General features: G+C 46.8%; 2 protein-coding genes across 6 annotated transcripts in view; both read left to right on the top strand.

Annotated features, from left to right (window-relative positions):
• LOC147621097 (transcription initiation factor TFIID subunit 1-like) overlaps positions 1 to 26,764 on the top strand; it is a 249,499-nt gene that overhangs the window by 211,535 nt on the left and 11,200 nt on the right. The window lies entirely within an intron of this gene.
• On the top strand, positions 16,186 to 17,374 carry LOC147621098 (uncharacterized). The gene has a single exon (XM_086823826.1). It carries the CDS (start codon positions 16,441 to 16,443, stop codon positions 17,275 to 17,277), a length of 837 nt encoding a protein of 278 aa, XP_086679952.1. The 5' UTR covers positions 16,186 to 16,440; the 3' UTR covers positions 17,278 to 17,374.

The following is a 26,764-nucleotide window of genomic DNA, read 5'->3' as shown; positions in this document are numbered from 1 at the left end:
GCCATGATGTTGCTCCTGCTACTTGCTGTGCGCAGCCATCTCAGTCGTCTGTGCCCAGAGTGATGCTGATTGTGCGCCGCCTTCCGCTAACACTGCCAACCAGCGCCAGCTCCTTTGCGTCATCAGTTGTTGTGCGCCACCCTGCGTTGCCTGCATCAATCAACCAACGCCGCCTTCTGAACCGTTTGGCTGTGCCATCTACCAACGTTGCTTGGTCGCCAGTATTCTGGTCGAACTGTACTGCTTGCGAAGGCCCCACACAACGGCACCACCTTCTTCGCCAAACTCAGTACCACCATCACCTTTTGGTTAAAACCACCTATTTGTGCGGCCTCTCTTGGTGGAATGTTTCTTCTCCAAGGTTTGAGCAACAAGACTACTTTTGGTCATCATATACTTCATCATCCTCACATACCACTTGTGTACCTGGCATAATACTTAGGGAGTTGTTTGAAATCTGTTTCCTAAAAGTTTCAAACGGGTCTTGTAAAATTAGCCCAAAGTTTCCTACAAGTTTTTGCATGTACAAAATTTCAAATATATACTGTATAAAATATGTAAAAATAACACTAAATGCATAGAATTAATGAAAACATCAGTTTAAAGTGTCATGATGTGTATGTAAGTATGAGTGTGTGCATGTGCAAGCGCGCATAAGCATGCAATGTTTGGACTTCAATTTTCATAAGCCAATTATAGTTGAGACTAATCAAAATATTTATATTGAACATGTATATCCTATAAAGTGAAAACCCTCTATTGTGCATGTATGGTCAATTTTTTCGAACCACCTACATATACTAACAATGGTTCCATGAATATCCCCACATTTATAGATTAATTTCTCATAATTTTGTAAAAAAATAAAATTATGTTTCAAATCATGTGGTAACATAGATCATCCATCATCAATGTCAAATGATCATGATTCGTAGACCATGGTCCATTGTCCATGATCCATGATCCAATCATCCATCATTCCATGCCACAAAAAAAAAAAAAAAAAAAAAAACCCCATACATGACACTACATAAAAAAACTCTATCAAAAGAGTCACATAGATTTCGATGTAAGATTTGGGGCCAAAAAAAAAAAGTCAAAAAGAATTGCTTGAAAAAAACATGTTTCCTACAAGGAAACGTTTCCAAGTTTCCTTTGGTGTAGGAAACGTGTTTCCTAACTACTATGGTACCTCGTGTGCCAGCTTTGGATTTGAACTTGGATTTGTACTTGAATTTGAACTTGGGCTTGGACTTGGACTTGGTTTTGGACTTGGATTTGAACTTGGATCTGGACTTGGATTTGGATATTAGATCTGGTACTAGCCCGTTGAGAGATTCTTGTGGGTCATCCCTGTGGTGAGCTCGGCATCAAAGATCTCGTGCCTCGACATTGACATCGACTTGGATATTCTACATCGGCATATTTGTTTTCTTTTGTATTCGTTGATGTATTGATCTTGGCCAGCGTGCACGTGGATTGTTCCTAAATAAATTCATGAAAGGGGGCGGGGCCTATTCCCCGCTTAGTGTGGTGTACTGTGCAAAGTTTTCTCATCCCTTCTCACTCTCCCTCTCTCTCTATATCTTTATCTCTTGGATACGTGGCCTTGGCAATAGTGGTTGTAAGCCCAGTTGGTCACAACATGCCCCACTGGGCTTACAACCACCATTGCAAAGGCCACCTACAAGAAGAGCTCATGAATCATATCATACCAACGATGAGTCCCATGTCAAAAGGATTGCTTCATTGGACAAAGGAAAATGAAAAGAAGAAGGGAAGGAGCACGATGCTAGGAAGCAAAAGGAATTCAAGGCCGTCAACAAGTTAGTTAAATTTGAAACATATCATGGTGAGTATGATGCAAGCAAGGCCATTTTCATTTTATTGCACAATTTGATATTGCCTTTAGTGACGAAGACTTTACAGAGAAGTCTAAGATTTGCCATGCAAAGGATGGACTGCACGGTTAGTTTTAAATTAAGAACACTCACTGGAGCTCCCCGTACTACCCCCCTATGTGCTGCCTACCATTCCCTTTGCCTCCCCTCCTCTCTAGTTTCCATTCACCTCGGTCCCTTCCTCTCTACGTTCTGCTCCTCCTGCCTGCCTCCCCTTTGTTGTGCACGCATCTTGCTTGCCCTCACCTCCTTCCCGCCATCCCCTTCTTTGTTGCGCACCCTTCTCCTTCCTACCTTCACTTGGCGCTGCCCTTCACCATCATCCTCCCCCCCATCCAGGCTTTCCTTCACTGCCTTGCTCCTACCCTACTGCCCGCCTTTGCTCCTGTCCGCCTCTCTACTACCCACCATTGTTACTGTCACTGCCATCTCTTGCCCTTCTTGCCCTCACCTTTGCCCCCCTTCTCTTCACTTCCCTTCTACCACCGTGCTCAAGTACGGAATTTTCTTTAACAGGTTTCAAGTCAGCCGTTCATTCTGCTTAGCATCATGGCTAATCAACCTCCTCCGGCCGGGCGAACCATCCATTTTTTTCAAGACGAGCTTGAGTTCCTCTTCGCCAAAATTGAGAAAGACTCCAAGACAACACTCATTGGAAAAATCTTTGTCTCTCCATATCCAAGCCTACCGACTGAGTACTCGCGGCGTTGCCTTCCGACTCCAGACTCCACTTAAAGATGTGAGGCTACTTGGGAGAAGATTCTTCCAAGTAGACTTTGATGCAAAGGAGGCAGCCTCATAAGTGCTCAAGGGCAGCCCCTTCCCTTTGGGCCCAAGTAAGATTTTCTTCCTACTGTACATTAGCTACTTCAACCCTGTCGAAGAAAACCAGAACCGTTACTCTATCACACTCAGATTCCCAAGTCTTCCTCATGCTTATTGGCCATTGTTGGAGGCTATTGGGGAAGCCTTTGGGTTGGTCCTACAGATGCTCACCATCCCAGGGTTTTCAGACTTCCGCGGTCACTGCCTCGGTTGATATTGTTCCTAGGGTTATGGTGTTGTCTCGTGACAGTGAGCCCTTTGAGGATTTTGTGCTACTTTTGGGACCTAATGGTCCCCTGAAGCAACATATGGAGACGTCTAGTAGACGTGACCAATGTTGGGTTTGTTACCAAGTGGGGCACTTTGCGTGGGATTGCCCAATGGCTAGGGGTCGCAGGAGGCGGCCCAAATGCGCTCCCCAAGTGACAACATATTGCTCGGGCCTCAGCCAGAGCCTTTTGTCAAGAGTGTGGCAGGTCGTCTCTCAGGGCCGCCCTCCAGGTGGGTACACTGGGGACAAGATGAGGCCCTTCTCAAAGACAATGTACAAAGTGATGATGTATTGGGTTACAGTGATAAGTTTGCAGAGTCATCCTCACAAAAGGATATTGCATCAGGACAGAATGACTATGCTGACTCTTGAGTCCTCCTTGCTTGGGATGGACAATATGCAAGATGCACTTGGTATGGATACACATGACATGTTGCCATCTTATGAGGCCGTGCAGGAAGTGCAACAAGATTTAGGTCACAGTATCCCAAGGGCACCCATGCATTGTGCACGTATGCAAACATTGTGCAGAGTCTAGGACAGGGTGAACACGTTAACATTGGACTCTGCTCCAAGGATTATCCCCTTCTACAACATTATGAGAGGCGGGTCCAAACTCCAGCCAAGCGTTTGCTTAGGTTCGAAGCCAAAACCCTCTCTTTACCATGAGGATCATCTCATGAAAAGTGCAGGGTCTAGGGAGGCTTCCCACTCATAGTAGGAAGCGCCTTGTTAAGGATCAGCTCCACCTTGCCAAAGTCCAGATCCAGATCCAAATCCAAGTCCAAGTCCAGATCCAGATCCAAGTCCAAGTATCACTCGCTCATCTCATGAGTAATCTCCACAGCTCCTTCCGCCTTGTCGATGAAGAAAACCATGGAATGCTCTTTCTGGCAAGAAAACTGATATAAAACCTGTTTTTAATGATTTTCGGGTGATAAAAACCCCCAAAAAGCAGTTTTAAGGGTTTTTGGAGCAGTTTAGGTGGACCTATGGATGTGTTGCTTCTGCAGGAGCACAAATTGGATATGTTTCAATGTGGTAAAACTGGTAAGATCCTCTCTAGACACACTTTTTGGTCCTTTTTATGGACTAGATCTATGCGTACCTCATATTTCTTTTATATTGGAGTGCGCTTTTCGTATGTCCTCTAGCCTCTTTCCTATTAGCTTGCTCGAACCCTCACATCTTTTAAGTAGATTGAAGGTAATGTTTCTCAGCCCTTCAAAATCAGCTATGGAAGTCTTTGTCGGTTTATGTTCTTCTGCGATTTCTTTTTCGAATTCCATGAGCCGTCCTAATACATAAAGGGCAATATCCTTCATGAAGAAACATGAGGCACGAAGGGCATCCCTTTCCATTTCATCATAGGCCGGTGCCGTGCCAGCCCGTTTTTAAATATCTAGGAAGAACGTGTATTGATTCTCTAGGTCCTCACGAGCGGATATGGGCCCGCTTGACGAGGGAGGATGGTGTACAAACGCATCATCTCTAAAATTTAAAACGAAGCAATCGATGCCGCTTTCACTACTCGAGGTTTCCCCCATATGTGCACAGTAAGCCATAGATTGGCTCTCTATGGACAATATGGAAGATGAGAAACAATGCTATGTTTGGGATTACATTGGTGATGATGTTACTACACAGTAAGCTGGTACAACAGGTATAGTGGCTTGTCTTCAGTATTTCTTCGCGATGGAAGCCTCCGAAACAGTCCCCAACAGCCGGTATACTTCATGGGCAGCTTGAGAGAAAATGAAATGAAATGAAATGTTATATTAACGTCTTCAAAAGACCATAATGACCTATGAGACCAAAATGTTACATCATGGTGGATCTGATACAATGTCTGGATAAAAAACCAGAAAATGAAAAATAAAGATGATACTACTGGCACCTAGAAAATGAAACTGGAACTGGAAGGTAAACAGAAACCCTTAACGGGTGTGAATATAGTGAGGGGGGGGGGTCCGTAGAAAGCCATCTTCGTGCCCAGCTCCTGTGAAACCGGCCTCTGATAGAAAACCAGAGTGCGGTAGGAGCAATCACCCGTCCACTTGTAGTCTAGATGAGAAACAAAACACAGATTGGGGCTAGAGTGCCCAAATCTGAAAACACAGCGACACCTGTTGGCCCCAAAGCTTGGCGCCCCTTGCGGTATTTCTTTATTCAATTAAAAATAATATGTATGGCTGAGTACAACACAAAGACCAACCAAGAGTTTACACCTGTAAGTCCAATCTGACGGCCCACAAATCCTTCTCAGCACAGAGGATCTATGCACACAGATCTGTGTCTTCAAACAACACACTGTGCCTCCCTCTGATCAGCCAAGATCACTAAACAGGCCAGCCATGGGCATACATCTGGCATAACTCAAGTGCGTGATACATCTTCTCAGCTCAAACATACATGTGCTGTCCAATCTCTGTCTTAATCCCTTGTCAATCTGCCATACCCCTCCTCTCACAAGGAGCCAGATAACACATATCTGCAACAGACATCAAGCAGTAGAAAGAGAGATGGATGAACAGAAACAGAGCTTACCAAGTTCAGCTCGTGAAACAACACTGGAGGAAGCAACAGCACCAATCTGTGCTTGCAGGCACTTGAATCCACAACCCTGCTTCACACATGTGCTTGCACTTGCCTGTATCCTCCTCCTGATGCTCACTCCTATGCTGTCCTTGAAAATACAGATCTGAAAATCAGCACTGTACCCGTCTGTACCGCCTCGGGATGCGTGCCAGGCGTTGTACTTGCACAAACAGCCTGCTGTCCACTCCTGTACCAACCTGAACCTGTGTATTCAGGTCTGTCCAGCCACCTGACAAGCGCCGCCTGAAGCTACAGAATTCAGAAAAGCATGCGTCAGCCCTGTCCGTACACTGTACGGCTGTCGTACAGGGCTGTACGGCCTGTGTACTTGCTGGTACAGCCTGTACTGGCCTGTGCGCAGAGTTTCCAGCAGCAGTTTCTGTGCGCAGCCAGCAACAGAGGAGAAAGAGAGAGAATGTTTGCCCAGTTCTGGCCGTACAGTGCTGTACGGCTGATTCCACTCAGAAAAACAGCAACAGCACACAGCAAAACAGCAGCCTTCCTCCTCTTGAGCTTTTTCACGCTTCTCCTCATGCGCATGAAGGAAACTCCTCTTTTACTCCACGACTCCCAAAAAGGGAAGAGAGAGAGAGAAGAGAGAGAAAACTCCTCCCCAAATTAATCCCTAGGGCCCCAACTTTAATAAGTTCCTAGGGCCACTAAGGCCTAGGGGCAAACTCCAATAAACATTAAAACTTAATGTTTCTAGTTCCCCCCTTCACACCTAGGGATGTCCACACATCTTAAACTCTGTCCGGGCACCCCCCATGTGAATCATAAAATATTCTGACTCTGCAACCACCATGCCCACACTTGTCCTGCTCCATTTTCACAGGGCCATGACATACCCCCCTCTTGAAAGATGGCAAGCGTCCTCGATTGCATTCTGGTGATGCATCAAAATATCCAAAGTGAAATATACAATATGGCAAGATCAACGTCCCAATCTCTCTGAGCCATACACATGTATCAACATTCACTGCAAACCAATGGCATAGTAATAGTCCAAGTTGTATACCACTGTGAACCATACATATCCACAAAAATACCATGTGACTAGTACACATATATCATAGAAGTCCCATAAACAGATGTACTGTCAGCCTCAGTACCTTCGGATGAGATAAAATCTGCACCAAGCGACCTCTAGATGTCATCTGAGCCTGTCTGTATCAAGGGAGTGGAGGTGCTACCCCCCTCTTGAGCATCAGGTAATGCTCCAGACCCATGCTCTGCTGAACCTGAATGAGCCACAATAAGAGTCGGCTCTAACTCAAAGGCATCAAGATAAAGCTGCAAAACCTGAGGTGAATCTGTTAAGTCACCTTCCTCCATCCACTTCGCATCCATCGGTGAATAGTTCTTGAACTTCACAAGATAGCGACGGGAAACTTTACCTCGTACCTTCCTTTCTTTATGTGCCAGTATCTGCTCTGGAATCAGAACCTCATCAAGTTCCTCAACTTCCGGCTGAGCCTCATCTGATACATCCTCAGGCACATCCCCACGGAAAGGTCTAAGAAGACTCACGTGAAAAGCATTGTGAATCCTCCAGTGATCTGGTAACTTCAAACGATAGGTTACTTCACCAATCTTTTCCAAAACCTGAAAAGGCCCATAATATCGCATGCTCAACTTAGGGAATAAGCGCTCTTTACCCTTCATCTTCTTGAGTCTAGCCTTTTCAAAGCGCAAAAGAACCCAATCACCCAATGCAAACTGTAAATCACGTCTGTGACGGTCTGCGGCTTTCTTTTGCTTCTGCTGAGTTTTCTGGAGGGCCAACTTAACTCTCCGATAAGCTTCATCCAAGCTCTCCACATACTGATCAGCCTCAAAGATCTTATCCTTTGTATGCAAAATGGGTGGTACTTTCTTCCCTCCTTCTACAATCTCAAAAGGCGCCTTGCCTGTCGAGCTATGTACAGTGTTGTTATATGCAAACTCCACCAAAGGAAGATACTTTTCCCATTGTTGCTTGTGCTCTGACACATAACACTTGAGAAGATCCAACACTGTAGAGTTAGTCTCTTCTGACTGACCATCTGTCTGTGGATGAAATGACGATGAAAACTTGAGAGTTGTACCCATGTTGTCAAACAACCCTCTCCAAAACAAACTCATCATCCGTGGATCACGGTCACTAATGATAGACGTAGGCAAGCCATGATACTTGAAGATGTTCGCCATGAACAACTTCACCATATGATCCACTTTAATTGTCTTCCTCACGGGAATGAAATGAGCCTGCTTACTGAACCTGCATATGATAGTCCAGATGCCATCATTTCCCGTTTGTGTCCGTGGAAGATCAAATACAAAATCCATGGCAATGCTCTCCCAAGGTCTATCCGGAATAGGTAAAGGCTGTAATAACCCTGGTGTCTTCTGACGGTCAAACTTTACCTTCTGACATACGATGCATTGCCTCATAAAGGCATCAACATCTCTTCTCAAGGTTGGCCAATAAAAGAAAGTCTCCACTGCTTTGACCGTGGCGTCAATACCTCTATGACCTGCATACGGTGGAGCATGACTTTCAATCATAACCTTGAGTCGCAATGGCCTGGTAACACACAGTCTGCCATGCATCAATAAAAACCCATCTCTGAGAGTGTAATGCTCATGCCGCTGACCCTCAGACATCTGATCATACAACTTTTCAAAATCCTCATCATGGGCATACTGCTCTTTCATTTCATCAAGCTCATGATGATAAGCAAGTGAAACTGCAGAGACCTGTGGCTTGCGTGACAAAGCATCTGCCACTACATTCTTTTTGCCTTCCACATGCACAATCTGGAAGTGAAACATTGACAAAAAGTTTGCCCAACGCATATGCTTCTCTGAAAGCTTAGTCTGCGTGAGGAAGTAACGCAAGGTCTGATGATCTGTCTGTACAATAAAATCAGCCCCAAGCAAGTAGTGTTTCCATGTAGAAAGAGCGTGAATTACAGCCAACATCTCTTTCTCATACACCTGTAAATGCTTCTCAGCATCTTGCAAAACTCTACTCTCATAGGCTATCACATGTCCCTCTTGCATGAGAACTGCACCAATGCTACTTCCACATGCATCACACTGGACAACAAAAGCCTTTCGGAGGTCCGGTAACACCAATACTGGGTCCGAAGTAAGCTTTTCTTTGAGCTTTTTGAATGCTGTAATTTCCCGATCAGCCCATCTAAACGGAGTTGCTTTCTTCGTCAAAGCATGAAGAGGCGAAGCAATTTCAGCAAAGTGCCGTATGTAACGCCTGTAATAGGAACACAATCCTAGAAAGCTGCGTACATCATGTACGGTCCTCAAAGCTGGCCAATTAAGTATTGCTTCCATCTTGGTTGGATCCATACGGACTCCATGACCAGACACAATATGCCCCAAGAAATGTATCTCCTGCAAGAAAAACTCACTCTTCTTGCCATTAACCACCAACCTATGGTTTCTGAGTTTTGCAAACACAATGGCCAAATGCCTTCTATGCTCTTCCTCAGTTCGTGAATGCACAATCATATCATCAAAGAATGTGCCCACAAACTCTCTATGAGGCCTGAAAATCCTGTCCATCATTCTGTTAAATGTGGCAGGCGCATTTGTCAAACCAAAGGGCATAACCAAGAATTCATACAACCCAAATGTGGTTCGGAATGCTATCTTATGCACATCCTCGGGTCTAATGCGTATCTGATGATACCCGCTTTTCAAGTCAATACGACTAAAAACTGTGGAGCCCTGTAAGCGGTCCAAGATGTCATCGATCCTCGGTATGGGGAATCGATTCTTGATGGTATTCTTATTCAGCGCCCTGTAATCTATACACATGCGCCAAGAACCATCCTTCTTCTGCACTAAGAGCACAGGTGAGCAAAAGGGTGATGAGCTAGGCTGAATCAACCCCTTATTCAATAGCTCCTGCACCTGACTCATAATCTCTTCCTGTTGGGCTGCACTAACACGGTATGGCGGTCTATTCGGTGGAGTACTACCAGGAATCAGATCTATGGCATGATCTTCTGGCCTCTCAGGAGGTAATTCTCCTGGCAATGACTCGGAAAAACAGTCTTGAAACTCACTTAAGAAATCAGCCCTGTCCTTATCTAACATTGACAAATTAGACTTAGACTCATCATCCTGTGCATCCTTTACATAAATCAAGTACGCGGAAAGATGCTTTTTCATTACTGATGAAATCGCCGAAGCGGATACAATAGGAACAGATTCCCCTTTGAGTTTTACATCCAATACATGCTCTTTCCCTCTATGAGTCAGAGTAATTTTCCTATTGTAAGTATCCACCACCGCATGTACCCTGTGGCACCATGGCATCCCCAACAAAACATCACAGCCATCCAAAGGCATGATGAAGAACTCCTCGCTGTCCACATAACCCTGCAAATGAAGCCGAAGCTTCCCAATGATAGGAGTAACGGGCTCTGCATACCCTGGACAAGCCATATTAGCCTCATGTAACGGCCCCATCTCCTCTGCGCGAATTCCCAATCGGCCAGCCAAATCTGGTGAAATGAAGTTGGCTCTAGCACCTGTGTCAAAGAAGATCAAAGCATTCTGATCTCTCACTTTGCCCCATGCCCTGCACAACTCTGAAGCTTCACCACCTAGCTGCTCCCCCACAAGATCAGGAACTAAGCCTGCAGAAGGCTTTGGTTTCTTTGGCTTGGGCTCTCCTTTATTGTCAGGGTCCTTTTTGGACGTTCTTTTGGGACAATTGAATGACATATGCCCCTCTTCAGTACAGTAGAAACACTTTTGAGCATCTCTCAAAGCCTGTCTTTCCTCAGAAGTCCTTTTGGGCATTGGCAACTTCTTATACTTTGTCTCTGAAGACCCTTTAGTATCACGAGAAGCATGCCCAAATTTTTCAGCTTTCTTGCCCAATTTCTTACTGCCTTTAAATCCAGATGAATCACCTGTGAGTAACGCATTAGCTGTCATAGCATTTTCAATCATCTGTGACATGTTCGTTACTCTTGTCTTTATACAATAATCTCGTACCTCCTTGGGCAGCCCACAACAATACTTCTCTACCTGCTCAGATAATGGCACGGCACGATAAGAAGTCACTGGGAGTAAAGCTTCCCAAAACTTCTTGTTATAATCTTCCAAACTATCACACTTTGAAGCATCCAGCTTGTGCCATGCCATCTCTTTCAGGAGAAGTCTCTTGCTCTTCTTCTTCATGATAGAAGTACTCTTCCTCTGTATCAGACATGATTGCTGAATTTTCAGCGATGGCTTTCTTCGAAGCAACCACAAGCTCACCCCCTTCAGAAAGTTGATGATTGGTCCCGGCAATGGAACCTTGAAACCGGCCTCTGATAGAAAACCAGAGTGCGGTAGGAGCAATCACCCGTCCACTTGTAGTCTAGATGAGAAACAAAACACAGATTGGGGCTAGAGTGCCCAAATCTGAAAACACAGCGACACCTGTTGGCCCCAAAGCTTGGCGCCCCTTGCGGTATTTCTTTATTCAATTAAAAATAATATGTATGGCTGAGTACAACACAAAGACCAGCCAAGAGTTTACACCTGTAAGTCCAATCTGACGGCCCACAAATCCTTCTCAGCACAGAGGATCTATGCACACAGATCTGTGTCTTCAAACAACACACTGTGCCTCCCTCTGATCAGCCAAGATCACTAAACAGGCCAGCCATGGGCATACATCTGGCATAACTCAAGTGCGTGATACCTCTTCTCAGCTCAAACATACATGTGCTGTCCAATCTCTGTCTTAATCCCTTGTCAATCTGCCATACCCCTCCTCTCACAAGGAGCCAGATAACACATATCTGCAACAGACATCAAGCAGTAGAAAGAGAGATGGATGAACAAAAACAGAGCTTACCAAGTTCAGCTCGTGAAACAACACTGGAGGAAGCAACAGCACCAATCTGTGCTTGCAGGCACTTGAATCCACAACCCTGCTTCACACATGTGCTTGCACTTGCCTGTATCCTCCTCCTGATGCTCACTCCTATGCTGTCCTTGAAAATACAGATCTGAAAATCAGCACTGTACCCATCTGTACCGCCTCGGGATACGTGCCAGGCGTTGTACTTGCACAAACAGCCTGCTGTCCACTCCTGTACCAACCTGAACCTGTGTATTCAGGTCTGTCCAGCCACCTGACAAGCGCCGCCTGAAGCTACAGAATTCAGAAAAGCATGCGTCAGCCCTGTCCGTACACTGTACGGCTGTCGTACAGGGCTGTACGGCCTGTGTACTTGCTGGTACAGCCTGTACTGGCCTGTGCGCAGAGTTTCCATTAGCAGTTTCTGTGCGCAGCCAGCAACAACAGAGGAGAAAGAGAGAGAATGTTTGCCCGGTTCTGGCCGTACAGTGCTGTACGGCTGATTCCACTCAGAAAAACAGCAACAGCACACAGCAAAACAGCAGCCTTCCTCCTCTTGAGCTTTTTCACGCTTCTCCTCATGCGCATGAAGGAAACTCCTCTTTTACTCCACGACTCCCAAAAAGGGAAGAGAGAGAGAGAAGAGAGAGAAAACTCCTCCCCAAATTAATCCCTAGGGCCCCAACTTTAATAAGTTCCTAGGGCCACTAAGGCCTAGGGGCAAACTCCAATAAACATTAAAACTTAATGTTTCTAGTTCCCCCCTTCACACCTAGGGATGTCCACACATCTTAAACTCTGTCCGGGCACCCCCCATGTGAATCATAAAATATTCTGACTCTGCAACCACCATGCCCACACTTGTCCTGCTCCATTTTCACAGGGCCATGACATCCTGAGAGAGAGAGAGAGAGAGAAATGTTATAAATGAAATGAAATGTTATATTAACGTCTTCAAAAGGCCAAAGTGACCTATGAGACCAAAGCTACAACCATTTGACATCTGAAACACTGTCTGGAAAAGAAAAGAAAGAACTAAAGGTAAGTATCCATCATTAGGGCAGCCTGTAACGGTGGTAGAGAGAGTAGCCATCATTAGGGCAGCCTGTAACGGTGGTAGAGGCTAGTGTGCAGCAAGAGAGCCTCCTCCAAATGAAGAGAGGGGACTCCAATTTATAGATTTGGGCCTCTCGTGAGCTAAAATGGCAAGAGAAGGCTATAATGACAAGTAGAATGAGCTAAAATGGCAAGAGAAGGCTATAATGACAAGTAGTCATCATTAGGGGAGCCTATAACGGTGGCAAAGGCTAGTGTGCAGCAAGAGAGCCTCCTCCAAATGAAGAGAGGGAACTCCAATTTATAGATTTGGGCCTCTCATGAGCTAAAATGGCAAGAGAAGGCTATAATGACAAGTAGAGCCACACAATAGCTGAAGTGACAAGTGTGAGGCCACTTGCCTCGCTTTGATCCACTTTCTTGCCACATGTCCCAATCTGAGAGATGGGTTCTCCCGTAATCTTAACCGCTAAAAATATCCCAACTAGTAGCCCATTTGTCATAGGTAATTTGGCAACTTATGGTATCTCCTCAATTCCAGATGTAATGACACGAACAGAATTTTTGTCGGAGTCCGGCCAAAAATAGCAACTCTCCTAAATTTTAGGAGTGTGATCCTTTGTATTCCAAGATAATCCCCCATTCCCAAAGCTTGTACTTTCCAAATATTTAGACGTCCCAGAGTCCACCAGACTCCTTTCATATTGGAAAATGCCTTGGTGACATCCTCTCCAACTTCTTAAAAGTTGTTCGCAACTTTAAGCTTGAAGCCATATATCCAAGATAAAATCATGTCCCATAAGTGGGCAAGACATGACGAGACAGTCTCAAAAATCCAATATAACTAAAAGAATCCATGTCCCAAAGAAATGGGTGAGACTAAGTAAGTCTCCATAATACCAATATCAAATCATGTCCCAAAATAAATGGACAAGAATTCCGTGGAAAATATGCTAGACACAGGCACAAGAGCCAATTGTGTCTCAAATGAGCCAAATGAGTATATCTTAGACATGGCGACGATAAGAGTCAACCATGTCTCCATATAGAATATACTAGATACGGGCATAGAGCCAACCGTATCTCCAAACAATATATGTCCAAACATGGGATATTAAATCCAAATCCATAATCCAATAACTCAAGGCACACAAACAAGTGCCAGTCTAGAGCACAAACACGCTCAAGGCACAAAAAGAGGTGCCAATCCACATGACCCTTTGCGTAGACATAAGTCTCGTGCCAACTAGGCATTATGTCCACTCTACCACTTGCACTCTGTGCTGGTACTCCGACCACACACCTTGGATGAGAGGTGGGCTCAAGTAATAAGATAAAATAATCACTCACAGTCCGCAACTTTAAGCTTGAAGCCATATATCCAAGATATAATCATGTCCCATAAGTGGGCGAGATGAGATGAGAGTCTCAAAAATCCAATATAACTGAAAGAATCCATGTCCCAAAGAAATGGGTGAGAGTAAGTCTATCTCCATAATACCAATATCAAATCATGTCCCAAAATAAATGGACAAGAATTCCTCCGCCTCCCTTCCCCCATCACTGCGCCCCTCCGCCTCTGTGCCTGCTTCACCCCCATCCACACTCTTCCTCCAATCCTTCCTCCATCGCCATTCGCCTTTGCCTGTGCCCGCCCTTCTTCGCCTCATCCTTCCCCATTGTTGCCCTTGCCTCTGCCCGCCCTTCTTCGCCCTCCAGTTTGCGCTGTTTCGCCTCCCCTCCTCTCCCCGCCTCCCCTCCTTCCTCCGCCTCTTCCCTCTGCGCAGCCCTGTTGTGCTGCCCTTCCCCTGCCCTTCTTCGCCTTTGCGTCCAGCCATCTCCCCCTTGCTTCCCTTTCCTTTTTGATTTTCCCTTTTCCACCCTCCCTTCCTTTCCTCCGCCTCCTTGCCTACCTCTTCCCCTTGGTTCGGATTGCTCCTCATCCGGGTTCAAGTCCGCCTCCTTGCCTACCTCTTCCCCTTGGTTCGGATTGCTCCTCATCCGGGTTCAAGTCGGCCTTTCTCTTCGATTAGCATCATGGCTAATCATTCTCCCTCAGTCGGGCGAACCATTGTTTTTTCCGAAGCCGAGCTTGCGGTCCTCTACGCCGAAATAGAGAGAGACTCCAAAACGACCCTCATTGCCAGAATCTTTGGATCTCACCCGTCCCGTCTCCAGGCTCGAGATTAGGTCCTGGCGGCTCTGCCCTCGGACCTCGCTCTACACTTTCGAGATGTCAGGTTGCTTGGAAGAGGTTTCTTCCAAGTGGATTTTGATTCTGAGGACGCAGCCTCAAAGGTTTTGAAGGACAGCCCTTTGCCATTGGGCCTGAGGAAGATATTCTTTCTTCCCTACTCCAGCTATTTTGACCCTGTTGAGGAAGACCGGAACCGTTTCCCGATTACTCTCAGATTCCCAGGTCTTCCTCGCGCATATTGGCATATGTTAGAGGCCATCGGGTGTGCCTTTGGGCTGGTTCTTCAACTGCCCCCACTTCACGCCTTGCCGACATCTTCTGCCCAGGTGGTCACTGCCTTAGCGGATGCTGTTCCTAGGGTCATGGTCCCTGCCCGTGACATTGAGCTCTTTGAGGACTATGTTTTGCTCCCGGGCCCTTGTGGCCCTTTGAAGCAACGTATGGAGATTGCAGGTAAACCCGATCAGTGCCGGGTTTGTCACCAACAGGGTCACTTTACTTGAGATTGTCCTCGGGCTCGAGGTCGCAGGAGGCCTCGTAAGCGTGCTTCTTAGGCACCACCTCCCTTGGTTCCTTCCCGTCCTTCAGTCCGCCAGGTGTGGCGAACTGTCTCTCACGCCCGCCCGCCTGGTGTGATTGATGGGAAGGCCTCCTCGGATCATGTACAGATAGATGATGTTTCTGGTTAGAGGGATGTGTCAGCTGATGCATCTTTGCAAAGAGATGATATCTGAGATCAGGGTGATTTTGTTGAGTCCTCTCTACTTGGAGGGGGCGATATGCAAGATGTTCAGCACAGTGGGGATCATGTCTTGTAGGATTTTCAGCATGATGCCATTGCCCTTGATGCCCCATAGGGCGAACAGGTTTCTCGTACATATGCAGGTATTGTGCAGGGCCTTGGACAAGGGCATGTCAGTGGACTTTGCCCCGTGGATTTCCCCGTCCTCCAGCATTATGAGAGGCATCCTCAGGCTGCCCATCGTCTTCTTAGATCGGGGGTCAAACCCTCTTCTCTTCCATGAGAATCGTCTCATGGAATGTTCAGGGCCTTGGAGGGCTTCCCACCCATGGTAGGAAGCGCCTTGTGAAGGACCAGCTTCACCCTGCTGTTACAGGAGGGTCTATGGATGTGCTTTTGTTGTAGGAACACAAATTGGATAGATCTCAGTGTGGCAAAACTGGTAAGATGCTTTCTGGCCACTCGTTCTGGTCCTCGGCAGTTGGAACTATAGGGGGGGTGTTTGTATTTCACTGGCAGCATCTATTATACCTCATGTTATTGGGCACAGTGTTATCATCCTTGCTAGAGCACAGTGGATCTTGATCATGCATGAGGGTCAGAAATTGGGAATCTTGAATATCTATGCACCTAACGTGAGAGGTGAAAGGGTGGCCTTTTGGGACACCATTACAAATGTCATTCCCCAGGTTGATCATTGGATAGTGGGAGGAGATTTTAATATGGTTGAGCAACCTTCTGACAAGAAGGGTGGACGTGAAGGGGGGTTTACACCCTTTGGAGCGAACCTCATGGGAGAGGTTCACGCTTTCCTTTTTTGGCAAGGATTGCTGGACTGAGGATGATTTCCAGAGAAGGCCAAATTCCTTATCTTTCTTTTGGCATAACCGCAGGAGTGGGAATGAGAGCATCTTTGCACGTCTGGACAGGTTTTATGTGGATGATTGGTCCTTGGACAGAGGAGGCACCATTGCTATTATGCGTGGCACCACCAAATCCGATCATTGCCCCGTCATTTTGTGTCTCAGGGAGCCTGGGGCTCACTCGGCCTCTCCCCGTGTCCATGTCCCTGACTCTCTTTATCTTGATGCTAACATTTCCCTTGAGATCAGAGAGATATGGAGATCTTGTGACGGTCTTGATCCTCGTCATAATATTGCGCTAGCTCTTGAGAGGACCAGCCATCATTATCATAGCACTGCCTTGTCTAAGAAGGAGGAGGCTCTGGACAAGGAGAGAGCTATTAGGCGTAGGATTGCTGCTCTTCAGAGGGAACATAAAAAGCATCCACATGCGACTTGGATTACAGACCTCTTGACCACAGTTAGAGCAGAGCTGCAGTTAGCCATGGACAGGAGGGCTGAGTTCGCCTTTCATGCGAACGAGGCCTTTTGGACTCAGATGGGTGGCAGATGCAACAAAGAGTTTTTTTCAGCACACAAGCCTTCCCATAGCAGGGATTCTGTGAGGTACTTGCAAGACTCACAGGGTGAGGTTCAGATTGAGCCTGATAAGGTGAGGGGTATTGCTTCAGAATTTTATTGGTCTTTGTTGACTGCAGAGGTGCCCTCTCCTCAGAGAGATGTGGCACGGCAGAAAGTTGGGAGTGCATGCCCAGGCTCATTACAGATGCTGTGTGTTCTTCCCTGGATGCCCCTTTCTCGAAGGATGAATTCCTTCACGCACTGCATGCTCTTTCTAGTGGTTCATGCCCAGGGGATGATGGTCTTTCTCCCGCCTTCTTTATTCTTTTTTGGGATCATATTGGAGATGCTATCATTGTTGCCCTTCAAGAAATGTGGTTGTCGGGTATGATGCCTCCATACCTCACGGAGGGGCTGATTCACCTTATCCCCAAGAGTGGGGACAAGACTGACATCAAGCAATGGAGGCCCATCACCCTCCTTGGATCTGCATATAAAATCTTAGGTGAAGCCTTGAGTATAAGGTTGCAGCCGATTCTCCAAAGGAGTATCCATGATACCCAAAATGGTTTCCTCCAAGGAAGGAGTATATTTGATAACATTTTTTATTTCTGGAAAGCTGTCGAGTGGGCAAAGTCTAGTCAGCAGCCTCTTGCCATTCTTTTGCTTGATTTTGAAAAAGCTTATGACAGAGTGGATTGGGATTTTTTGGAGGGCACTATGGCACACATGGGGTTTTCCCAAAACTGGATCAGAGGGGTGTCTTGCCTATACAGGGAGGCTCATAGCAGTGTTTTAGCCTGTGGGGGGCGCGGTGAACGTTTTCAGATTTCCCGTTCAGTGAGGCAGGGCTGTCCCCTCTCCCCTTTATTGCACCTCATTGTAGCTGAGGCTATGAGCAGGTTTCTTCGGGCTGCCCCTGGTGTTGTGGGTCTCAGCTTGCCTTTATGCACGGAGGAAGAGTTTTTGGACTCTGAGTTAGCAGATGATACGGCATTGTTCCTTGAGGCTTCACATGCTTGTTTATGTTCTTTCCGGACAGCCTTGGAGGCCTTTTGTTTGGCAGCAGGAGCTACTATCAATTGGCATAAGTCAGTTGGTTTTTGGATCAGTGATTCTCCTCTTGCAGATTGGGGTATAGATGTTGGTTTTACTTAGATTGAGAGAGGATGCTCTGCCAGATACCTTGGTTGGTGACATCTCCCTTGCACAACAGTTTGCTCCAGTGCTCTTAAGCATTAAAAGCAAACTTCATCACTGGAGTAGGAGGATGCTCGACTTGGCCTCTAGAGCTTTGGTGGTTAACCGAGTTTTGCTAGCCATGACTTGGTTTATTGCTTCATGCTAGATTTTTCATAAGGTCTGCATTGGCCAGCTTCGTCGCCTTATTCGGAACTTTCTTTGGTCAGGGCTTGATGGAAATGCACACACCAGGGCTAGAGTTGCTTGGGAAACCATTATCAGGCCTAAGCAGGAAGGGGGATTGAATATCATTGATCCTGAGGTGCAATGTAAGGCTTTGCTTTGTAAGCTGGTTGTTAGGGGCTTTCTTCCAGGCACTGAGCCGTGGAAGGACTTCCGCAGTTCACCGCTCCCCTTCATCCTCCCTGGTTAGGTTCCTCCTACGGGCGTGGGACTGCCTGAGGAGTTTTTTGGTACACATGCCCCCGGCGTTCATCGGAGGAAGTTAACCGGCAGCCCATTCTATGGAATGATTTGATCTTAGATGTGCATGGTAGGCCTCTTGGGGCAGCTATGCATATTCTTTGGGCTGGCTGGGAGACCCTATGCCCCACAATGCTGGCTTGGAAGAGGTTTCAAAGCCTCATCGAGGTACAGAGATAGGATTTCACGCAGCATTTGAGAGGCTCTAGCCGGATGATTGCACAGATTGATGCAGCCATTCCCAGCCCACTGGATTACTGGATCTTTCTTGGAAGGTCGTCATCATTCTTGGTTTGGGGTTTTTTCTGGGACAGGTGTTCCTCTTTAGGTTATGGGTCTCCCCTTGCCTAGGGAGGATGATGTACCGGTCTTTTTTTCTGTACAGGATGGATGGCAACTGGAGAGATGTGACGTGCAGGACCTTATTGAGGGTCCCCAGATTCGTCCAGTCAGAGTTGTTGGCAAGTTAGGGAAGCACGTCTTTGTTGACCCCCCCTAAGGATGATCACAGAGAGTGTTAGCCTTTGGTTGTATGGTGGCTGCCCTATCAAACATTTGCATTGGGACCCCGGTGAGTGGGAGTGGAAGGATGCTTGTAACCCTTTGAAAAGCATGCCTTTTTTCAGTTATACGATGCGGAATGCCAGACATCTTATCTTGGGACACATTCAGAGTGTCCCTACTCTTAGACCCCATTGGGAATCTTACGGCATTTCGACTGACATTCAGAGGGTTTTTTGGCGGAGATTGTGGCATTCTTATAGGAAGCCACAGATTTCCTCCTTTATCTGGGTTTCTCTTCATGGTGGTCTGGCCACCAATCAGTGGAGGTCTGTTATTGGTGCTTGCCCAGCATGCCCTAGATGTGCAGGAGTTTCGGAGTCAGTTTACCATTGTTTATGGAATGTAGGGAAGCACAGAGGGTTTGGTCTGCGATTGCACACCTCTTTGGTAGGATTAAGAGGGATGCGATCATTTCTTTTGGTTCTATCATTTGGTTGACACAGTATGGGCCTCAGCTGAGGTTCGAGGGGACTGACAGGAGCTTGGCCATTATGGTTAGGCAAGGAGTTGCTCCTCAGTGTTGTCTTCAGGATTCGCCACTTTCACACTTTGTCCCTCCGGCACAGAGGTTAGACAGCTCTTGGGAGATTATTGCTAGCATCTCAGCCTGGAATATCTGGAAGGCTAGATGCACCGAAGCCATTGAGGGTATTCCCGTTCTTGTTTCTCAGTATCTTTGCAGGATTTGGAGTGATATTATTCACACCATCATGGCTACCTGGGCCAGAATCCAGGGATCTTCGAGGGCTGCGGAGAGGAAGCACGGCCAGTTTATGAGAGAGTGGAACATTGGTATCTTTTTCACGTCCTCTCATTCGGGACCCTCTTGGCAGCACAGGGCTCCTGATTGGTTGAGATCTCCACTTTACTTGGTGTGAAATCTCCATTTTGTAAAATTTTTTCATACTTAATAGAAGTCTTCTTTTTGAAAAAAAAAAACATTTAAACATGCCACAACCTTAACACATATCCATCATCACTTTGCATAAAACATAAAAGCTGGACAAAACATCCACAAATGCTGAAAATGGAGCTTGCACATCTGACACTGCATAGAGGCCGGAATGGGCGGACCCCCTCCCCCCCCCCCTCCTCGGAGTATTTTATTACCCAAGGAGAATAATATCATGTACAAGCTTTGAGGGCCTTATTCTCCCCACAGGAGATGCCGGATTATCCATATACAAATGCATAACACAGCCCAACACGAGGCAACCAAGCCGGAACAAAGGCAGTAGAAATACCAAGCCAACTATATAATCCATATACCTCCATGTGGGTACTGAATCTTTCCCAAAAACCACGGGTCTTCATGCAATAGAGTTGGTACAACAGGTTCAGCTCTCCATTCAGCCGGTACAAGAAGTACAGTGGCTGGTACAACAGGTACAATGGCTTGTCTTTAGTATTTCTTCACGATGGAAGTCTCCAAAACAGTCCCCAACAGCCGGTATACTTCATGGGCAGCCGGAGAGAGAGAGAGAGAGAGAGAGAAATGAAATGAAATGAAATGTTATATTAACGTCTTCAAAAGGCCAAAATGACCTATGAGACCAAAAAGTTACATCATGGTGGATCTGATACAATGTCTGGATAAAAAACCAGAAAATGAAAAATAAAGATGATGCTACTGGCACCTAGAAAATGAAACTGGAACTGGAAGGTAAACAGAAACCCTTAACGGGTGTGAATATAGTGAAGGGGGGGGGGGGGGGGGAGGTACGCTATGGAGGTGAGTAGAGTACAGTGAGGGGATACAATATCATGTGGGACGGGGGGGTACACTATGGAGGTGCCTCCATCTCATAATATGTGCCGCATCGGACGCTGGCGGATCTCCTCAATATCCTCTGTGGTTAGCACCCTGACTGGGTGTCCCGCATGTCTCGCAAGAATAATCCGAATCTGCCGCTGCAACCTCCGTCTATGCTGGGATGCCCTCCTCCGTAGTCGTGGGCGTCTGGACCACCCAAGCTCAATCGCACGATCAATCAGTGTACCGTTGGTGTGGGCGGTATCCATGTCCTGCTGCTGCTGTGGTCCATCTGGCGCAGTGATGGCTGGACTAAAGAAGTCTGTAATGTGCCTCTGAGTCTGGCTCTCTGTGCGCCTAACCAGGCTATCTCTATATCTCCGCAGCTCAAGCAAGAACAATCCCAAACACCTCTGGTCCTGGTACCCCATGACTCTGGAAAGTGGTCCAAAACCCTCTCTGAATAAACAGTGAAAACGACCACGTATCTCATAGTATGCAGTACAATGGCATATATAATGCAGCTCTGTCTCTGGCTCCCCATGGCATACTCGACATATCGTGGCCTCAGCTGGTATACCTCTATATCGGCCAATCTCAATCTCAAGCTGGTGTGAGGATGTGCGAATCTGACCAATAGCACATGGTACTGCATAAGACAAGTGTACATCCATGTAACTAGGTCTGATCACAAAACCATCTGCTGTGAGCTGAAGAAAATGCTCTCTGTAGAAAGCCATCTTCGTGCCCAGCTCCTCAGTCGGTTGTATCCATGTCCTCCTAATGTCCAGCTGAACTAAATCCTGACGGATGAGTCTGGTAATCTCTGTCCGTGTGAGAGTGAGAGAGGGTGCCTCCAAAGAATACTGGAAGGGAGGCAATCTGTCCATGCTAAAACCATGTGCCTGGAACCAAGATGTCATCTGTCCATACCAACAAGCCGTGTCTCCCTGTAAAGCTAACTGTCGGGAGGACTCAAGGGCGAGGCGTGCATATCTGTCTCGAGGGAGATCCCACAAGCCATGTAAGTAGGAGACTGATCTCGTAAGAGCCTCAATCACCAGAGGGGCAGCCGCCAGCTCTGCTCGAATAATCTCATGAGGTACCAAGGCCTTGGCTCTAATAATCCTAGCAATCATAGATACCAAAGGCCTCTTCATACCTCTCCACCCGCCTACGCTGTGATGGCCCATTGAAGGTCCCCATATCTGCACTTCATAAAGCATAGCTGATGTCACTAGAGTGTCAAAAAGCCAAAGTTTCGTTCAAGGTTCTTGAAACTGAACCTGCAAACACATCCTCTCCAAAACACCCAGGGCTACATGTGCTCTAGTCAATCTAGTCTCTGCTGCTCTCCTCATCGAAAACACTGGCCCACTGAATACTACCCCAAGATATGTATACATGGTTAGTTAGTACGAAAGGTACGATACAGTACGGTACGATAAAATATGGTACTAATTGGTACCTTAAAATTTTTTGAGGTACGGTACGATATTAGTACGTTTTTTTTTTTTTTAATACTTCCTAAACTTAAAAATTGTAGACAAGAAGTTACAAAATAGTCGAACCATGAACATAATGTCATCATGCCATTAGAGTACAAAATTGCTACAAAAGGATAGGCCAAAAACTCATGGCATGGGCGACCGCCAACATGCGTACATACATGATACTACATACTACAATACATCATCGATGGGCTAGAAGGAGATAGATGCCCAATGCCTAGAGAGCTATAACATATCAAAAGTCTACATCATCACCAACATCTGCATGATCATCAACATGATCACTACTAGAGTGTCCAGCAAGAGAGTTCTCTGAAGAGGACTCTTCGAAGGTGGACGAGACACTCTGGGGATCATTCTCGCTAAGTAGGTTACCATCATCATCAAACAAGGGCTCTCTAGGCAGTGGGGTATCATCATGAGGGGGCAATGGAATATCATCATGAAGGCGGGGATTGGAGCTCGAGGATCCCCGCCTCACATATGTGCGAAGGCCACCCTTTGCCGATGCCGAAGGCGGAGGCCTATGAACTCCAACTGCTCGGCCCCGTCCATGCTGACTCCTGGTGCTGCGAGTATCTGCTGCCACAAGCTCACTATAGAGCTCCATGAAGATTGCCTCCTCCTCCTCATCAGCCAATATGATCGCTTGCCTAATATGGCAATGGCAAGTGCAGACGCTCCTGACAAACAGCTTCCTATAGGCTACAAAGGGCGATGAATGGCTCTCTAGAAGACTGAAATTGCTCCACGCAACAACAACAACAACAACACCACCAAAAATAAAAAATAAAAAAATAAAAAAATCGTACGAATCCGTACGGTACCGTACCGTACCGTACGACAGGTACGTACGGTTTCAGTCGTGCGACGTACGGAACTAACCCTGTATGTATATGCATCTGTATACTCCACAATCTCCTGCCCATATGTAAATGTGGGAGCTGATCGCCTAACCCACTGTGGCGTGGTGTTAAACACCATAACCTTGGTTTTGCCAAGGTTGACAGACAATCCACTATCATGTGCAAACTCATGTAAAGCATCCAGATGACACTGCATACCCTCAGGGGAGTCAGAGATCAACACAATATCATCAGCATATAACAATAGTGGGATCCATGTACCTGCTAGCTGGGCTTCTCTGTCCCCCAATCTCTCAATGTAGTCAGAAGCCTCATCCACATACATACCAAACAATGAAGGAGATAACGGGCAACCTTGCTTCACTCCTATAGTGGAGTGAACCAAAGAAGAAACCCCCTCTGGGGTGCGTACCTGTCCTGCAAAAACTGATCTATATAAAGCCATAATCCCCCATATGAGCTCTGTGGGCACCCCCATCTCCTGTAATCGCCTCATCAATCTGGCTTTGGGCACTGTATCAAATGCTTTGCGGAAGTCCACAAAGCTACAATAAATCCGTCGCCCATGCGACCTGCCCTCCTCAATAATGGCCCGCAGAGTCACGATGTGGTCAAGAGTAGAGAAACCTCTCCTGAACCCTGCCTGTCCCTCTGCTCGAATGTCCTCTCTCTCTGCCCATCTACTGAACTACTGCTCAAGAATGGATGCATACAATCGTGCTAGTGTGTGACCAATCATAATAGTGCGATATTTCCCTGGCTCCATAGAGTCCCCTGACTTGAAGATAGGCACGATGGTGGACATACTCCAAGTCTCGGGTAAGCCTTCGCACATAGCACGATTGAACATCACTGCTAGAAGCTCTGCTAGCATGTCTCTCGCATGAATAAAGTGCTCAGCGACCAATCCATCATGATCATATGCTCTCCCAGTCTTCATCCTATCAATGGTCTTCCTTACCATCTCTACTAGCATGTCTCTCGCATGAATAAAGTGCTCAGCGACCAATCCATCATGATCATATTCTCTCCCAGTCTTCATCCTATCAATGGCCTTCCTTACCATCTCTAGAAAGTACACGTCTGTGGGCATGGTGCTGGCGGGTCAGGAAAAGGTGTCTGTCCAAGAACTGTATATAGAGATGTTGCATAACTACCCCATATCTCTGTAGAAGTGATGACCAAAGCAGGGGAGGACTCATGAAACAAACGCCAAGCCTCCCTCGAATCGTGGCTCAAGAACAGTTGGTATAATTCCTGCTCTAGCTGAGCAAGAAGGCCCGCTTCTTCCTTCGCACAAGGCGCCGGAAGGCAATACGTGACTGTCGGTGAGTAGTGACTCCCAAAGCAACCTCCCGCTGCAGTCGGGCTCGTCTCTCTGCACTCCTCATCATACCAGTTGTTCTGGGGCATACACCTAGAACGCTGTCTCTGTCCAGGCTGAGTATGTGGATATGCCTCTCTCGCTGCATCCTGTAAAGTCTCTGTCAGTATATGGGTCAGCTCCTCCAAAGGTCTCCCTGGCTCCTCTGTGTACAGACGTCTATAAATCCCATCTCTGTAGACAGCATCAGTCTCTGAAGTAAAAGTATATCGAGTGTGATCTGCCCCTCGTGTCCTCTGAGCTGTGGTAAAGTGAAAAGAGATGGTCATTGTCAACAATGCATGATCCACTACTACCCCAATGGGCCGAGATCCCAACTGTGAAGTCCTCAATGCATGAAACAAAGCTCGGCATAGCCATAACATAATCCACTGTGCTAGCACCATGTCTATGTGGAAAGCAAGTAAATCCAGCTGCTGACGGAAACCTCTGCAAGCCATTAAGTATGGCCAACCCATGTGCAGTCTCCATATCTACCAAATATCTCCCATACTCTGTGCACTCCACATCCTGTGAGCGTCTGTCTAATCCCATATCCAGAGTGTCCAGCTCTCTCAACATCTCCTCTGAGGTATCATAAAAGGCTGTCTGGCAGTTGCCCGTCCGGGCATTAAAGTCCCCTAACAGGATGATGTCTCCATCCCTAGAGAACTCCCATATGTCATCATCTAGCATAGAGAAAGGAGACTGCCCTCTAGGTGCTACATATGTCGATGTACTAGGAGCAAAATAGCATATGGCAATATACAGGAATCTGCCTGTGTCGGCCCTGAGTCTCACCCACATATATCTGGCTTGATCATCTCTCCGAACGATGTGTAGAAGCGGTTGCAGCTCCTCCTTGAAAAGAACTGCCACCCCTCCGATCCTCTACTACTGTGTGCCGATCTCGTCCCTACTCTGCAAGCTGTCTCCCATCTGTGTCTTGTCACCTGTGGCATCATCTGACCAAGGGCCAGTAGAAGACTATATCTCTATCTCTAAAGCTGTCCTCAAAGGCACCTACATCAAGTCTGAGGGATCCATTGCAGTTCCAGGTTGCCAGCTTTAATTTGGTCCCATAGGTCTCGCACCGTCATGTAGAGCGTCGCTCCACGATGACCACCCTCCCTTCTCTATAAAATGCTATCTTTCCCTTTTCTCTTGCTGCCCTAATCTCTGGCATGACTTCCTTCATATGTGAAAGCTGTGAAAGAGTAAGATCGTCACCAAGAAAAATGCCTGTATTCTTTAAAGTGGGTCGCCTCTTCAAGAACTCCTTCTTCGCCTCAATAGAGGGGAAGCGAAGTATGAGAGCTCTTTCCTTTGATGTTTCCCCGTTGCCTCCGCTTTTTTTGCCCACTCTCCAGGCTTTTGCGTGTGCCGGACTGTCAATCCCCATCAACACCATAAGCTCTTTCACCTCCTCTTCAACTTTATCCCCGTCTTTAAGGCCGATAATCCTCACATGCAAAGCACGTGTACGTCTTCGTTGTTCCTCTTCCAAAGTCATGTTAATGATTGTAGGTGTAGGGGTTGTTATCTCCTTACCTTTACCCTTCTTGGCGACCTCTATCCACTTCTCCGCTTCAGCCATCTTCCTTTTGAGTCTTGGAGATGACTTCCACCCATGAGGAAGTCTTTGCTTCGTGTTGCTTCTCTTCTTCCTTAATTGCCCATACTTGTTCCTTGATAACCTTGAGCTCTTCTATCATGGATGGCTGAATTTCACCTTCCTCAAGTCCACCATTTGCCTTAGCCTTTGCAAGCTCCCTCTGAAGAGCTGAAATTACGCCTTTGAGCGTGTTGACTTTCCCGTGAAGGTCTTTGACTTCTGCTATGAGGTCCTCCTCCTCCTCTTTCCACCTCTTACCCTCATTGAATACCATTTGGAGAAAGTTGGCTTTCTCCTTCCACCATCCCTCCATCTCCGCCTTCCATTCCTTCATCTCCTTTTCCACATTTATTATCCTCTTGTTTGTGACCATAAAGGTCGCCTTCGTCGGGTTGCGCAAGGGGGAAGCCATGGAAGAAGCGAGAGAGAGAGAGAGAGAGAGAGAGAGAGATTGCAGATCTGAAATTCAGAAAGTGTAGCCAAACCCTAAAACGCGGATCTGCAGCAGTGTAAATAAAATTCTAAGTGGGGGAGAGAGAGA

This window comes from Cibotium barometz, chromosome 30 (assembly GCF_041138505.1).
Source record: "Cibotium barometz isolate CiBa-2024 chromosome 30, ASM4113850v1, whole genome shotgun sequence".
NCBI lineage: Eukaryota > Viridiplantae > Streptophyta > Polypodiopsida > Cyatheales > Cibotiaceae > Cibotium > Cibotium barometz.
Note: the sequence above shows the minus strand (reverse complement) of the source record. Positions and strands in the feature narration are given on the sequence as shown.

What these genes read in the sequence shown, in the direction of transcription:
- LOC147621098 (XM_086823826.1), top strand. Translation starts at nt 16,441, where the DNA reads ATGCGTGGCACCACCAAATCCGATCATTGCCCCGTCATTTTGTGTCTC.